Source organism: Podarcis muralis, chromosome 5, assembly GCF_964188315.1.
Source record: "Podarcis muralis chromosome 5, rPodMur119.hap1.1, whole genome shotgun sequence".
Classification (NCBI taxonomy): Eukaryota; Metazoa; Chordata; class Lepidosauria; order Squamata; family Lacertidae; genus Podarcis; species Podarcis muralis.
In genome coordinates this window covers 3,417,549-3,430,982 of record NC_135659.1, presented here as the reverse complement: position 1 = coordinate 3,430,982, position 13,434 = coordinate 3,417,549, and the positions used below count along the sequence as shown (strand labels likewise).

At 44.0% G+C, this 13,434-nt stretch overlaps 2 protein-coding genes across 7 annotated transcripts in view; one reads left to right on the top strand and one right to left on the bottom strand.

The window, feature by feature from the left end:
• Window positions 1–2,714, top strand: part of RGSL1 (regulator of G protein signaling like 1) — a 43,376-nt gene extending 40,662 nt beyond the window's left edge. For all 5 annotated transcript variants that reach the window (XM_077928169.1, XM_077928170.1, XM_077928171.1 and 2 more), the window contains one exon: window positions 2,137–2,714. The gene's annotated coding sequence lies outside the window, so the exon portion shown is untranslated. The remainder of the gene's footprint in view (window positions 1–2,136) is intronic.
• RNASEL (ribonuclease L) lies at window positions 2,100–13,168 on the bottom strand. 2 transcript variants are annotated; one of them, XM_028732253.2, is made up of 7 exons: window positions 12,638–13,168; window positions 9,695–11,423; window positions 7,526–7,614; window positions 6,092–6,294; window positions 4,530–4,665; window positions 3,223–3,371; window positions 2,100–2,745 (listed from the first exon to the last, which is right to left on the bottom strand). In XM_028732253.2, the coding sequence occupies exons 2-7, from the start codon at window positions 11,106–11,108 to the stop codon at window positions 2,607–2,609; spliced, it is 2,130 nt and encodes a 709-aa protein (XP_028588086.2). In that variant the 5' UTR covers window positions 11,109–11,423; window positions 12,638–13,168; the 3' UTR covers window positions 2,100–2,606. The 2 variants fall into 2 exon arrangements, with proteins under 2 accessions (XP_028588086.2, XP_028588087.2); XM_028732254.2 differs by having other exon boundaries at window positions 9,695–11,180.
• Between the last annotated feature and the right edge of the window lie 266 nt (window positions 13,169–13,434).

Below are 13,434 nucleotides of genomic sequence, written 5' to 3'. Positions count from 1 at the left end.
ATTTCCCTATTGCTGCTAGAATTTCCTATCAGCAGAGCAGTGTGTGGGGTTGGTGTGGGATGGTATCAACCATTAGAGGTTTACACAAGCACTTTTAAATTTCTTTGCCTGTTCTAGTAAAATATGCAATTTGTAATGGTGAAGTTTTTCTCCTTCCATTTAAGTAAAAGAAACCTTACATTTTAGATCCCCTTAGATCAAGTGGAGAGGTTTCAGAGTTTACATGTATGAATTAGAACAAGCATTGAAGACCCAATCTTCATGGATTTAAGCTTGAATTGCAAGAAAAGAAAAGAAAAGAGAAGTGTTATTTTAAGGGCATTTTTGAATATCTGTAATAGCAATGTTGTCAATACAGATTTTTTTTAATCCCTTAAGTTGTTTATCCCTTAAGTGTGTAGATCCCAGTAAATTGGTTCAAAACAGGTGCTCCCAGGGAATAAACCATCCACACTGTCCAATAGTACCCCCCCCTTTGTGCACCAGGGGAGTCCTAATTTTGCCACACTCACTTAATGGGAGTTTTGCCTTCTCAGCCTGGGTGCCTTCCCTCTCAGAATTTATTCCTTCACCCTGTCACAAGGTCACCACCCCACTGCCAATGACCGTCATTCCATCGCTCACCTTACTCTTTTGAAGTACCTCAGAACTAATCTTGAGTGACATAAACTGATTGTCCTTGCCCAGTGTTCCAAAGCTGTCAGATAGGCAACAATTCAAAGTGTTGGCCCTGACCTTTAAAACCTTAAATGGCCTCAGCCCAGTATACCTGGACACTGAGGTCCAGCTCCAAGGGCCTTCTGATGGTTCCCTCACTGTGAGAAGTGAGGTTACAGGGAACCAGGCAGAGGGCCTTCTCGCTAGTGGCTCCCGCTCTGTGAAACACCCTCCCATCAGATGTCAAGGAAATAAACAACTATCTGACTTTTAGAAGACATCTGAAGGCAGCCCTGTTTTAGGGAAGTTTTTAATGTTTGCTGTTTTATTGTGTTTTTAATATTCTGTTGGGAGCCACCCAGAGTGCCTGGGGAATCCCAGCCAGATTGGCGGGATATAAATAAATAAAAAATTATTCTTAGAGGGACCAACACACAGTAGAGAGCAGATGGGACAGGCAGATGCCACCAGAGCAGATGCCAGGACCCAGCATTCTTGGGCAACTGTTAGGGTCCCAGAACCCTAACAGATGCCTCCTAACTTACAATGTGTGGTATGAACCTCCCTTTAAATTTCTAGCTGCCATTTTGATTCCCAACCCCACAGCTGTGCTACATTGTGGGAAATTAAAAGGGCCACCCAGGCACACATCTATCTGGTCCTTCTCTGAGCACGGATGCAGCCCACTGTTGCCACCAGGAAAGCCCATTAGAGCCCTCAGAGGGAGGAGGGAGGGTGCCCACCCATCATCTCAAGGGCCTTGTAATTACACAGAGATCAGACACTTATCAAGCTAACCTAGTATTATTCTGAAGGGCAGCAAATTGGAGTCCTCTGAAGATGCCAAGACATCTAACCAATACCCCAACCCCCCCCCCCCCTCATTTCCTGGAACAGGCTTTAGGCCAGCCACCAGAAGTGGATTTAGGGGAGCATGACTGGTTTGCCTGCACAGGGCACCGAGCCAAGAGGGGTGCAGGGGTGTTGCAGCAATGATAAACAATGGAAGATGAGAGGCAGGGAGGGGCAAATTTTGGTGTTGCTCAGGGTGCCATTGAAATTTTAAACTCCAAAGTCCACCATGACAGCCATGGTCCTTTCTGTAGTTCAACATGAATGTAGAATGTAGTTTTCTTTGGCAGGGATCTGTGTCAGACCCAAGGGGGGGCTTTTGCATCCACCTTGTTTTTGTGCAATGGCAATGGAAGCCCCATTAGTTGCAGCTATATTGCCAAGAATCTAAGCCCACCATAAGTTGCATTTGACAAGGTTGATACCAAACTTGAAGTTGTAGACTGCCTTATTGCAGCTCTGCAGTATGGAAATGCATGGAGATCTGAAGTAGCAACATTTCTGGGCAAGCACACTAAAGAGAACTGCTGTAGTTTGACTGCAGTTCCATTTGCATTTGTTGAGCAATCCAAGATCAAACAACTGCAGAATGTAATAGAAAGTATTTATTTTCTCTTTCCACTGCAGAGCATAAAATTCAGGAAATTATACAACATCTGGATTGATGTTTTGCTGGTAGGTGAGAGAAAGCCTCAATTTCAAGCAAACAAGCTTCGCAAATGCATAGACAACTAAAGCTCCCTTCTGCCAGCCACAACCTTCCTTTCTGTCTCTTTATATTACACGTGCTGCAGCTTTCTTATTTTACTTTCTTATTTGACTTTATCTGGTATCTTAGCTGAATGGGGCAAACTGAAGAAAGGCAGAAGAGTCACGTGCAAGAATCAACTGCTGCCGATTCTCATCGCAAATGAGAAGGGTTCTGAGCACTTGGAGAATATATATCATCCTGTGTTGCACAAATTCTGGCAAGATGAAAATGATTAATTCTGGAAAGAGGCTCAGAAAAAGAGGGACATGTTGCTTGCCTCTTAATTATTCTTACACCTTGAAACAGAAGAGAACTCTCATGAAGAATCTCTGTCTATTGGTCCCCATTATAGCTGAGAAGAATTCTGTGCATTCGGAAAATGTTTATCATATTGTATATTATGCAAAGTCCGGTAGACATAAGTTGTTAAATTTGGAAAAAGGTTCAGAAAATAGTCTTCTGGCTCCTTGATTATTTCCTTCACCCTGAAATAGAGGAAAATGTGAATCCTTTTAATTCCAGTATGTAAGAAAGCAGTAGTTTATATTTGTATTTTTTTAAAATAGAATGTGAATGCTGGTCTTTGAATTGGAGCAAATGCCAATCCACGGAAAACCCTTTTGCTGTATGCTCTGATCCAACATCAAGCATGGGTTTTCCTGGGCATAGTGCTGGGATTAAAAAAAATGCACTCAAACACGGCGCTTTAAAGCCCGGACCTGTGCCTAAAAATGCAGCACAAAAGGAAGCAGTTTAGCCCTTTGGCTTGAAGCTGGCAGCTGAGGTGCAAAACTCCACTTGACCACTGGGTGGCCTTTTCAAAGATGTGATTATCTAAGTCCGGTTTGACACAATATTGGTTTATAGAAGAGGAAGTACACTGCGTAGAAATGGCCACTCAGTGTCTCCTCTGCAGAAGGCTAGGGACAGCTGCAAATCTAGAAAAAACAACTCTCACTTACTTCTCATCCTTCTCACTGAAGTGCTCCCCCATATTCCTGATCAGCTTCAGTAAATCCGTCACACAGTTTTCATAATCTTTATTGTTTTTCTTATTCTTTTTCTTGTCATTAAAGGGACCAACCATACAGTCCAATACATCCTTATCAATCTGAAAAAAACACATGTCCCCTGTCATTAATCTGGGTCCACGAAACCCACTCCTCACAATACAGTTTCCATGTAGACCTGCAAGCTGGCAGATTCCAAGTCACAAAGATATACAGGATATGCATTTGACAGAATGGCATGAAGTATGACTTATATTGGTTATTAGAATACTATATTGGTTAATTTATTGAAACAGTTTCCATTTATATTGCTTGGAAGATTTTGCAGTACAGTACAGTCATACCTTGGCTCCCGAACGCCTTGGGAGTTGAATGTTCCAGCTCCCAAATGATTGAAAACCAAAAGTGAGCGTTCCAGTTTCTGAACCTTCTTTTGGAAGCCAAATGTCCAACAGGATAACAGGACTGGTCATTGTGCTCTTCAGATCACCACACAAACGCTTCTTGTTCTTTTATAAAACTTTTTATTGTGTATTAACAAAACAATCTTATAAATGGTTCTTAACTCTTCTTCCTCAGAGTCCCTTCTTTCAGCTACCTTCTGAGCTCTGCTTCTCCGTGACCAGCCACCCTCAAAATGGCGAAGGCGCCATTGTTCCCTTCGCTTTCCCGCTCTTTTCCTACCCTCCTGGCCAGAGCTGGCTTGTTTCTCCCCTCCTCCCAATCTGAGCTAGAACTGAAGCCTTTCCTTTCCTGGGAACAGCCGGTCCCTCCCTCTTGTTCCTGTTAGATTCACTGCTCTCCTTCCCCCCTTGGGGAATGCTTTCTCCCTCTGGGAAACTGGAAACTTCTAACTCTAACTCTTCCCTGACACAGGGCTTCCACAGCTTCCGATTGGCTTCAGGAGCTTCCTGCAGCCAATCAGAAGCCACACTTTGGAAGTTGAATGGACTTCCGGAACACAATCTGTTTGACTTCCGAGGTACAACTGTGTTTAAAATCTGATCTAACGGCAAATCATTTCACACACATAAGAATGGTCTTGCAGGACCAGACAGATACTTGCCCAGGACCAGGTATACATATCGTAAAGTCGTGAATCAGACCTAAGCTGTTTGCTATGCACTTACGTTGCCCTCATGCCTTTGAGAAGTGATGAAGCACTGGCACTGACAATGCAGAAGGAAAAGAGGTCAAATGTGGCGGTTCAAATCAACACAGCTGAAGCTTTCATACGGAGGCTGCAAGAGATCACTTACCTTTTCAGTCCAGTCCTTGAAAGGATCTTCCTCACTATTCAGAGCCTTCAGAATTTCACTAGTGCTGTTATGGTGCCGAGTGTTGCGTGTCTTTATATCGCTCTCATTCCCAACGTCTCTTAAGACCCTGTATCTCCTGGCAAACAAAAGGCAATTACCAAGAACCCAAAGAGCCAAGGTGACCATATGGTAAGGCTGGTCTCAGAGACTGGGAAAGGACAGAGCACATGCTTGGTCCCAGCTTCAACACCTGCCATCGCCAGTTAAAAGGACCCAGTAGCAGGCAATGAGACCCTGGAACCAGGCAGACAACACCAAGACATAGACAAATAGTCGGACCTAGAATGAAGCAGCTTCCTCTCTTCTCCTGGGGCAGGTATGCTGCACCCATTAACTCCCGTCATATGCAAGGAAGGGGCATCCTTGCTCTGCAAGCTGCCTTTTATAACAAAACTCTGATTTTGCCTTTCCTCTCCCTGACACATTACCATCTAATGCAGTGTGGCTAATCTGTGGCTCTCCAGATGTGGCATTATTATTGTGGCTGTGCAAAACCAATTTGAAATGTGTGTTTCTGCCTCTTAAAGTCTCTTGAGATTTTTTTGTTAGGCATGAAGGTGGATTTTCAGAGCCCTAAATAGTAGCGTAGAATCAGACATTGATCCCTTAAATCTTAGTGCATGGATTTCAGTGCCAATTGCACATCACATAGTTCATATTCAACATTTGGTATTTGATGGCTAGCAATGACAAATAATATCAATACTGCATCAATGTGCTGTCATATCTGCAGCAAACTCACTATCCAAAGTTCACTGCAGTTATTTACTGAAATATATATACAGTCAAACCTCGGTTCTCGAATGGCTCCATATTCAAATGTTTCAGCTCCCTAATGCCAAAAACCCAGAAGTAAATGCTCCAGTTTTCGAATGTTCCTTGGAACCTGAACGTCCAACGTGGCTTCTGCTTGAGTGCAAAAAGCTCCTGCAACCAAACGGAAGCTGCAACTTGGCTGTCAAACATTTCGGAAGTCGAACAGTCTTCCAGAACGGATGCACACGAAAGCTCATACCAATAACAAACTTAGTTGGTCTCTAAGGTGCTACTGGAAGGTATTTTTTTATTTTGTTTCGACTACGGCAGACCAACACGGCTACCGACCTGTAACCAGAATGGATTACATTTGACAAGCAAGGTTTGACTGCATTATTTTTATTTTACATTAATGATTAGCCATGTGGTTTTCACATGAGGGACAACAACCCAACCTGAAGATTCATTATATTTTAAACAACATGACAAAGCACATGACAGTCTATAAGCAACAAAGACATATAAAGCAGCGTAATCTAATTCTGAGCTTCAATTCTGAAGGCAAAACTTAAGATTTAAAAAAACAGAAATGAATGGATTAAAACATTTCCCCAAAATGTCATTCTAATCCTACTTGCAAAGTTTCTTCTTCCATGCTGTTGTAGTAACAGGGCAAATCAAACTGAGGAAGGTAGAATGATAAGAATGGATAGTTGCTAAGTTTCCTGTATTTATTTAGTACTTACACCTTCTTGCTCCAGAAATAAGGATGGTAGATCAACTGTCCCAGTTGCTCAGTGACTGGGATGTTTTCATCAGGAGATTCCAGTCTTGCTCTGAGGTCTTCTATTTCAAAGTGATCATTGACATCCTTTGGACACTGTGCAGGCAAGGTTTCAAAGGGGATTCTCCCCCTCATAGCAACATACAGGGCTAGACTTCCGAGAGCCTACATGTGAGAACAAATGGCAATACGACTTCACAACACAGAATGTCATTCTTGGGCAAGTAGACAGGAATCACGCTTTTATCCTTTGTGCCTGGGCTTAGTTCTTGCCGAGATGCTAAAAATCTGTGTCTCGGCTGTCAGTTTAAATTGCAAGTAACACAATCACATGACATAATGTTTCTACACACAAACACACCCCTTGCATGTAGAAACCTACGTAAAATGTTAGAATAGGATTATACTACAGCTTGTTCAGTACCTCTGCCCTAGAGACTAAATAGCAGATGGGGGTAATTTCAATCTGGGGAAAAAATGTTGGAGGAATGTTTAGATACCATCCCCCGGCACACACTCGTTCTCCACCACTATGGTCCTGATCAGATTCCCACCACCATGACTGGAATCAAACTTGGCCCTTAGAAACACAGGGCTGCACTGACAGGTTATTAAATTCTCTAATCTACAGTCGTACTTTGGATCTTGAACGCCTTGGTACTTGGACATTTTGGCTCCCAAATGCCGCAAACCTGGAAGTGAGTCTTCCGGTTTGCGAACATTCTTTGGAACCCAAACGTCCGATGGGGCTTCCGCAGCTTCTGATTGGCTGTAGGAGCTTCCTGCAGCTAATCAGAAGCTGTGCTTTGGTTTCCGAACATTTTGGAAGTTGAATAGCCTTCCGGAATGGATTCCATTCGACTTCCAGGTTACGACTATACTGGGGTTATACAGGAAATTAAAAATTTCACAAAAACAATGACACTGTTACCAGAAAGAACTCCTGGGACCAGAACTAGCAATTAACATTCTTACTGATGTCAATTTATTATTGAATAAATTTGAACCATACACCTGATATACTCATTTTCAGGATCTACCATATTCACATGACTTTAATTTGTTTTAAAATGTTTCCAATAATACAGTATTGTATTTAAAACTGTTGTACTCCACCCTGGCACCTTTTGGTGAAGGGCTGGTAAGAAATCAAATAAATAAATACAAATTGAACCGGGCAAAGTTTGGGTAAACTCATTGGAATTATTGATCTTAGGTTAGCCAGATTTCAATGGGGCTACTCTGAGTAGGACGAACATTCAACCCAACTCTATGTTATGGTTAAACATAAAAGTATATTGTGCACAAACACACATTACATTGCCTTAATGGTTGGGGATGATCATTCTGCAAATATAGAAGGCTGGGGAGGCAACTGCAGAGGAGGCTCACTTACCTGCAGATCTTCTGTGATGGTAAGATCTTTTTCATCATCTATTTTTCTGGACTTATCAAAATCTGCTAGAAAAACCTTGCCTGTGACATCTAGCAAAATAAATAAATAAATACATAAGTGGAAGCAATCAAGCGGAATGGTTTTCACATCTTTGTGTATTGAATGCTTTGTGGGGAAAGAGTACATATTGGAAACTTTCAAGATTCAACAAGAGCAGCCAATTCACCTGCTCACATGCAAACCTACGTGAAACTTCATGTCAGCGCTTGAGGCTCTTCTCTGCATGTCCCTGCCTAATGAGAGCCAGCTGGTGGTTGCTAGGGAGAAGGCCTTCTCAGCTGTTATACCCAGTTATAGAATGGCCTCCCCAGAGAGTCCACCTGATGCCTACTTTGTATTGCTGTTTATGGTCAAATGAAGACATTTTCATTTCCCAAGGCTTCTTAGGGGCTTTTGATTTCTGTGGATTTTTGAGATTTTGACACTTTATTATTTTAAAACATCAAAGGTGTGTCTGTGCCATGAACATTTTTATGGTATTGTTGACTAGTTTCGCTTTATCTCTGCTGCTTTTAGCTTTTATGTTTTATTTGAAATGTATTGTTTTTATATTTCTGATGTTGAGGCAGCACAGAAGTATGATAAATAAATATTCACCTCAAGCACTACTATCACTTCAGGGACTCCCCACCCACCCCCACCCCCATGCTCAGTTACTGGAAGTCACAACATGGCAATGTGACCTTTGATCCTAAAAAGATTTGCCACCCTAATGTAGATGCCAACAGAACTTAATTTTTTATCTGAATATGTAGGTCAGGCACCCCCAAACTTGGCCCTCCAGATGTTTGGGGACTACAACTCCCATCATCCCTAGCTAACAGGACCAGTGGTCAGGGATGGTGGGAGTTTTGGTCCCAAAACATTTGGAGGGCCGAGTTTGGGGGGTGCCTGGTGTAGGTTGTTCTCCAGGTAGAAACCAGAATGACTTCTGTCTGAAACCATCCATCCATCTGCTTAGTCCTACATTCCAGATTTGTTGAGGGGATATAATGCAGAGGAGAAATCCTAATATTCGAAGTATTAGTGCATAATAAATAAGTAAACAGTGGAGATCTATTGGAGGGGCGGGCCACATTTCTGAAGCAGTAAAAAGGTGTAGTGAAATTATTCTCAAGATTTGGGATGGTGGCGTCAGCTTCCAGACGGCTTGATCTGGGAGCTGGGTGAGTAGAGTGCAGACTAGGATCACAGGAAGCTACCTTATCTAGTCAGATCATTGGTCCCTCTGCACTCAACATTGTTTACACTCTGATTGGCAGTGGCTCTCTGCAGGGCGACACAGGAGTCTCTCCCAACCCTGCCTGGAGATGCTGGGGGTTGAACATAATTAACTTTTTGCCTGAAAAGCAGATATTCTATTCCTGAGCTGGAATCTCTCCTTCCTTAATAATAATAATAATAATAATAATAATAATAATAATTTTATTTATATCCTGCCCTCCCCAGCCGAAGCCGGGCTCAGAGTGGCTAACAACAATAAAAGTAACACAGTTTACATAAAATCACAATCAATTAATTCTAAAATCAATTCAGGATCAAATTAATGGCAACCATTGGGCTAGTGTTCTATGAGGATTACCAAAGGAGGGGGTCAGACTGTGCCTTGCACCAGTGAGGCTGCTGGTTAGAAGAGGAAAATGCAGGGCGCTATGACCACTACAGCTTAGAATATCCAATGGTTTGGTATGTCACCAGAGAGTCAATCCCATTTCACTCCCTGTAATAAATCTCCAATATCTGCTGCTGTTTTCTTTCAGCTTGTGTGTGTAACTATTCTTCTATGCTGCTCACATGCTTGCTGTTGGATCTGAATTTCTGACCCCTTGCAGATGATTGGCTAGCCAATTCCCACCCCCCACCCCAGGTGTAGGGAACCTGTGGTGCTCCAGTTAGTGCTGGACTCCAAATCCCATCAGCTCCATGTTCCGAGATTATGGGATTTGCTAGCCGACAGTATCTTAAAGGACACAGGTTCCCCATCCTTGGTTTACACCATAAAATTGAAAACCTGCTACTCCATATTTCTTTCATAAAATTCTTTCAACTACACTTGGGTAATGGCTTGGGTTCCACTCAACAGACAGCCATATAAGAAAAAACACAAACCTATCAAAACGTTACTTGGGTGCAGATCTTGATGCCCAAATCCAAATGAGTGCAGTTCCTTCACTGCCTGAAATATTGTTTCAATAATAACATTACTTCTCATAGTTCCATTCTCAGTCTCTGCTGTCCTGAAGTATTCCTCAAGGTTTTTCTCACATAGGGAAAGACACAAGTAGAGAGAGGAGTTCTGCTCTTCCCACCCACAGAACTTCACCAGATGTTTGCTGGTACGGCACTTCTCAAGGCAGGTTTTCTCTCGTTTAGCATTTTCTGCAGTGGTGGGGAATATCTTCACAGCCACCTCTTCCCCATTGTAGAATCCTAGGTAGACGCCTCCGTGGGAACTTGTCTGAATTCGGAAATCTGGAAACATGAAGATCTTGAGTTTTCCAATCATAGGACGATACTTTCCATAAAGATCTCGGAGCTTGGATTGCCAGTGTCTGCTAGCAGAGGTCCATTGTATTTCTGGCTGCCTTAGACAAGACAATGCTCCATACTGGCGAAGAAGCCTTATCATTCTGTTGTTGTAATTCAGGCTGGCCATATCTATCAAGTTCCCAATGTCTGTTCTTGCTCCCTTTTCACACAATGTCTTCGCTATTTCATAATTTTCCATTTCCACTGCTGCCATAAGGGCTGTTTTGTTGTTTCTGTCAGCATCGTTCACGTCCACTTCTTCTTTTTCCAATATAGCCTTCACCAGGTCTAGGCTTTCCCTTTCAGCTGCCAGGATCAAAGTAGTTTTCCCATCTTCATCTCTCTTATTCACGTCAGCCCCATGTTTTAAGAGGAAAAGGGCAGCTGCCTCTTTGCCTTGGGCCTGATCCTTCTTAGTCACTGAGAGAGCATGGACCAATGCATTTCTCTCCCAGTTGTCGCAGATGTTCACATCAGCACCCAATTCTTCAACTAGGACTTTGACAACAGAGCAGTGGCCATACCTGGCAGCATCCATCAGGGCTGTTTCTCCACCTTTATTCAGGGCCCTTTTATCCTCATCAGCCACATTTCTGGGCAAGTTAACATCTGCCCCACACTCATACAAAAACCTCAGGGCCTCTTCTCGCCCATACCCAGCAGCCTCTATGAATGCCGTGAAACCATTCAAATCACACTCATTGATGGCCGACCCCTTCTGAAGGAAGAGCTTTAAAAGTTCAACATTGCCTGTTATCCCTGCTAGAATAAAGGGGGTAGCTCCGTTGTCCTTCCTAGCAAGTGGATCGGCTCCTCTGTCCAGCAGAAGGTGGGCAATCGCCTCTTCGTTCATTTGTACAGCACTGTGAAGGGCTGTCCATCCATCATTCACCTTTGAATTGATATCATTACCTTCTTCTATCAACTGCCGGACAGTCTTGATCGATCCTCTTCTTACTGCATTATTTAGCTGAAGGGCTTTATCAGCTGCCATTTCTTTTCTGTAGGGTTCTGACGCCTCTCCCAGTAGTCGTGATTACATTCGCTTTCTGCGAATATATTTCTACTGCAACACAAAAGCAGCAGCTATGACATTATCAACTTAATAATGGAAGAGCTATTCACACAAAGAGTTATGGTGCCACAGGGCTGGATGCAAGACATAGCGTCTCTTGATTCAGTGGTTTTGGATAGTGAAGGCTCAAATAACAGAGGTGCTACATAGCGAAAAGTTAGTCACACTGCTTTTGTCACATGGATGTATGCATTTTAAAGGACTTATAGTTTTCCTTCTTCATAAACACTCCACCTGTTTATCAAATAGAAAATGCCATGTTCAGTTAATATGTAAGGATAATACATCTATCAATAGCTAGATGTTCAGAAGCAATAAATGGGGCATAATCAGGAGCTTGTCTTCTATGTTGCGGCTGACCCTAAGCACTAGATCCTGGGTGGTGGTGGCTGGTGCCCATCATGTTGATTCCCCCCACAGTATCTTCTGTGCCTCAGTGTAGGGTTACTCCACAGCAATGTTACGCTGGGGCAGAGAGGTATTGTGGAAAGATTAAAAGGGCAGGAACCAGCAACGGCATTTCTTAGCTATACCAGCTTGTGTTTTTCCTTTTTGCTGCTGCTGTGCCCACCTGTCACCACCAGGATAAAGTGAAGATGCTGGTAAGCACATGATTTTAATATTTTATTTAACTTCCTACTGAAGATTTTGACAGATTTTTCTGTTAGCCAGGTGCTGTTGTGGGACAGTGGCACCTCCTCCTCTGGACTATACAGTAGTACAATCTTAATTGCATTTTCTTCCATGGGCATAGCCAGGATTTTTGTTAGGGCAGCAAAACTGACATGATTAGTTAGTTAGTCAAGTATTTTTATTGTTTTACTTGATCTGGGTGAACAGCTGCCCCCCCCCCATTGGCTATAGCCATGTTTCCTTCATCGTATTTAGTGGAAAGTGGGTTCAGCGAGGTCACAAATCTCTTAACTAAAAAAGGAAACAGGTGTTAATCAGGTGATTTAACGATGTTGCTGCTGCCGCCAAAAATGGAGCCAAACCTTAATAAATCGATAGCAGCGCACCAGGTTCATCCTTCTCATTAGGATTATTTGTAATTTTTATTTTAACGTAATCCTTTGTTATCTTAATTTTCTGTGTGCAATGCGGATGTTACTGTGGTTGATTTTAATGAGTCATTTTATAATTTCAAGCTTCCAGGTGTCCTATTTACAACATCTTTCTTTACGATGTTGTAGGACGTAGGTAGAAAAAGAGAGACACAAAAGAATGAATGTTTGTCACTGCCTCTTTCTTTCTGCTCGCTTAAAGACAGATAGATTTCCAGGGGGGCGCCGAGTAATCCCCCCCCCCAGAAATGGGGGCAGGTGGGCCTCCTGCCCCCCCCAATAAATCCTGGCCACGCCCAGGAGGCCTTCCTTTCCCGGCCGCTTTTTCCTCCCTCGCCCGCGACCCCCCTCAGGCCAGCCCCCGCCCGGCCCGCCGGCACTTACCGCCCGGCGGAGGATCTCTCGCCTCCTTGGCTCGGAGCAGGGCGGAGAAGTTTTTGTGAGGGAAGGAGGAACTTTCCACCCGCACAGGGCATTTCCCCCTCTGGAATCCGGCGGGGCGAAGGCCGCCTGAGGAGGCGGAGACGGAAGCGAGTTTCGGGGGAGGGAGAAGCCGAGTCGGGGCGAGGCTCTCTTTTCGCCTCAGAAGGGGAGGCTTTGCGTTGCGGGGTTATTTTGTTTTCAACGCCGAATAAAGTTTGCTAAGGAAAAGAAAATGAGAAGTTTGTTCTTCGTGGCGGGAAAGGAAACATTTGCGCGCCTTTTTTGCCTCACAATCAACGCGCGGCGGGCACGGAGGCTGAGGAGAGGCCTCTCTCGCTTTGAGGATTCCCGCCACTCCATTCGCCCTCCAGGCCCAAATGTCTTTCCTTGAACAAGGACCCGGGAAACTCGCGTTCAGGGCTCCACTTTTTTAGACACGCGACCTCGGTCCGGCCGTGATGTCCTTCGCCCAGTCTCCCGGGCCGGGTTGTTGCGAGGGATGGACTCACAGCTGTCCATGGAGGCACAGGTCAAATCCGTGTCCAGGGCAGCTGTTTACCAGCTCCATCTGGTACGTAGGCTGAGACCCTATCTGCCTGCGGACTGTCTCGCCAGAGTGGTACATGCTCTGGTTATCTCCCGCTTGGACTACTGCAATGCGCTCTACGTGGGGCTACCTTTGAAGGTGACTCGGAAACTACAACTAATCCAGAATGCGGCAGCTAGACTGGTGACTGGGAGCGGCCGCCGAGACCATA

What these genes read in the sequence shown, in the direction of transcription:
- RNASEL (XM_028732253.2), bottom strand. Translation starts at nt 11,108, where the DNA reads ATGGCAGCTGATAAAGCCCTTCAGCTAAATAATGCAGTAAGAAGAGGA. An exon ending in TCAAGGACTGGACTGAAAAG is followed by an intron (nt 3,372 to 4,529) that starts GTAAGTGATCTC and finishes TGTTTTTTTCAG; the next exon opens with ATTGATAAGGATGTATTGGA. An exon ending in TTCAGTGAGAAGGATGAGAA is followed by an intron (nt 2,746 to 3,222) that starts GTAAGTGAGAGT and finishes CCTCTATTTCAG; the next exon opens with GGTGAAGGAAATAATCAAGG.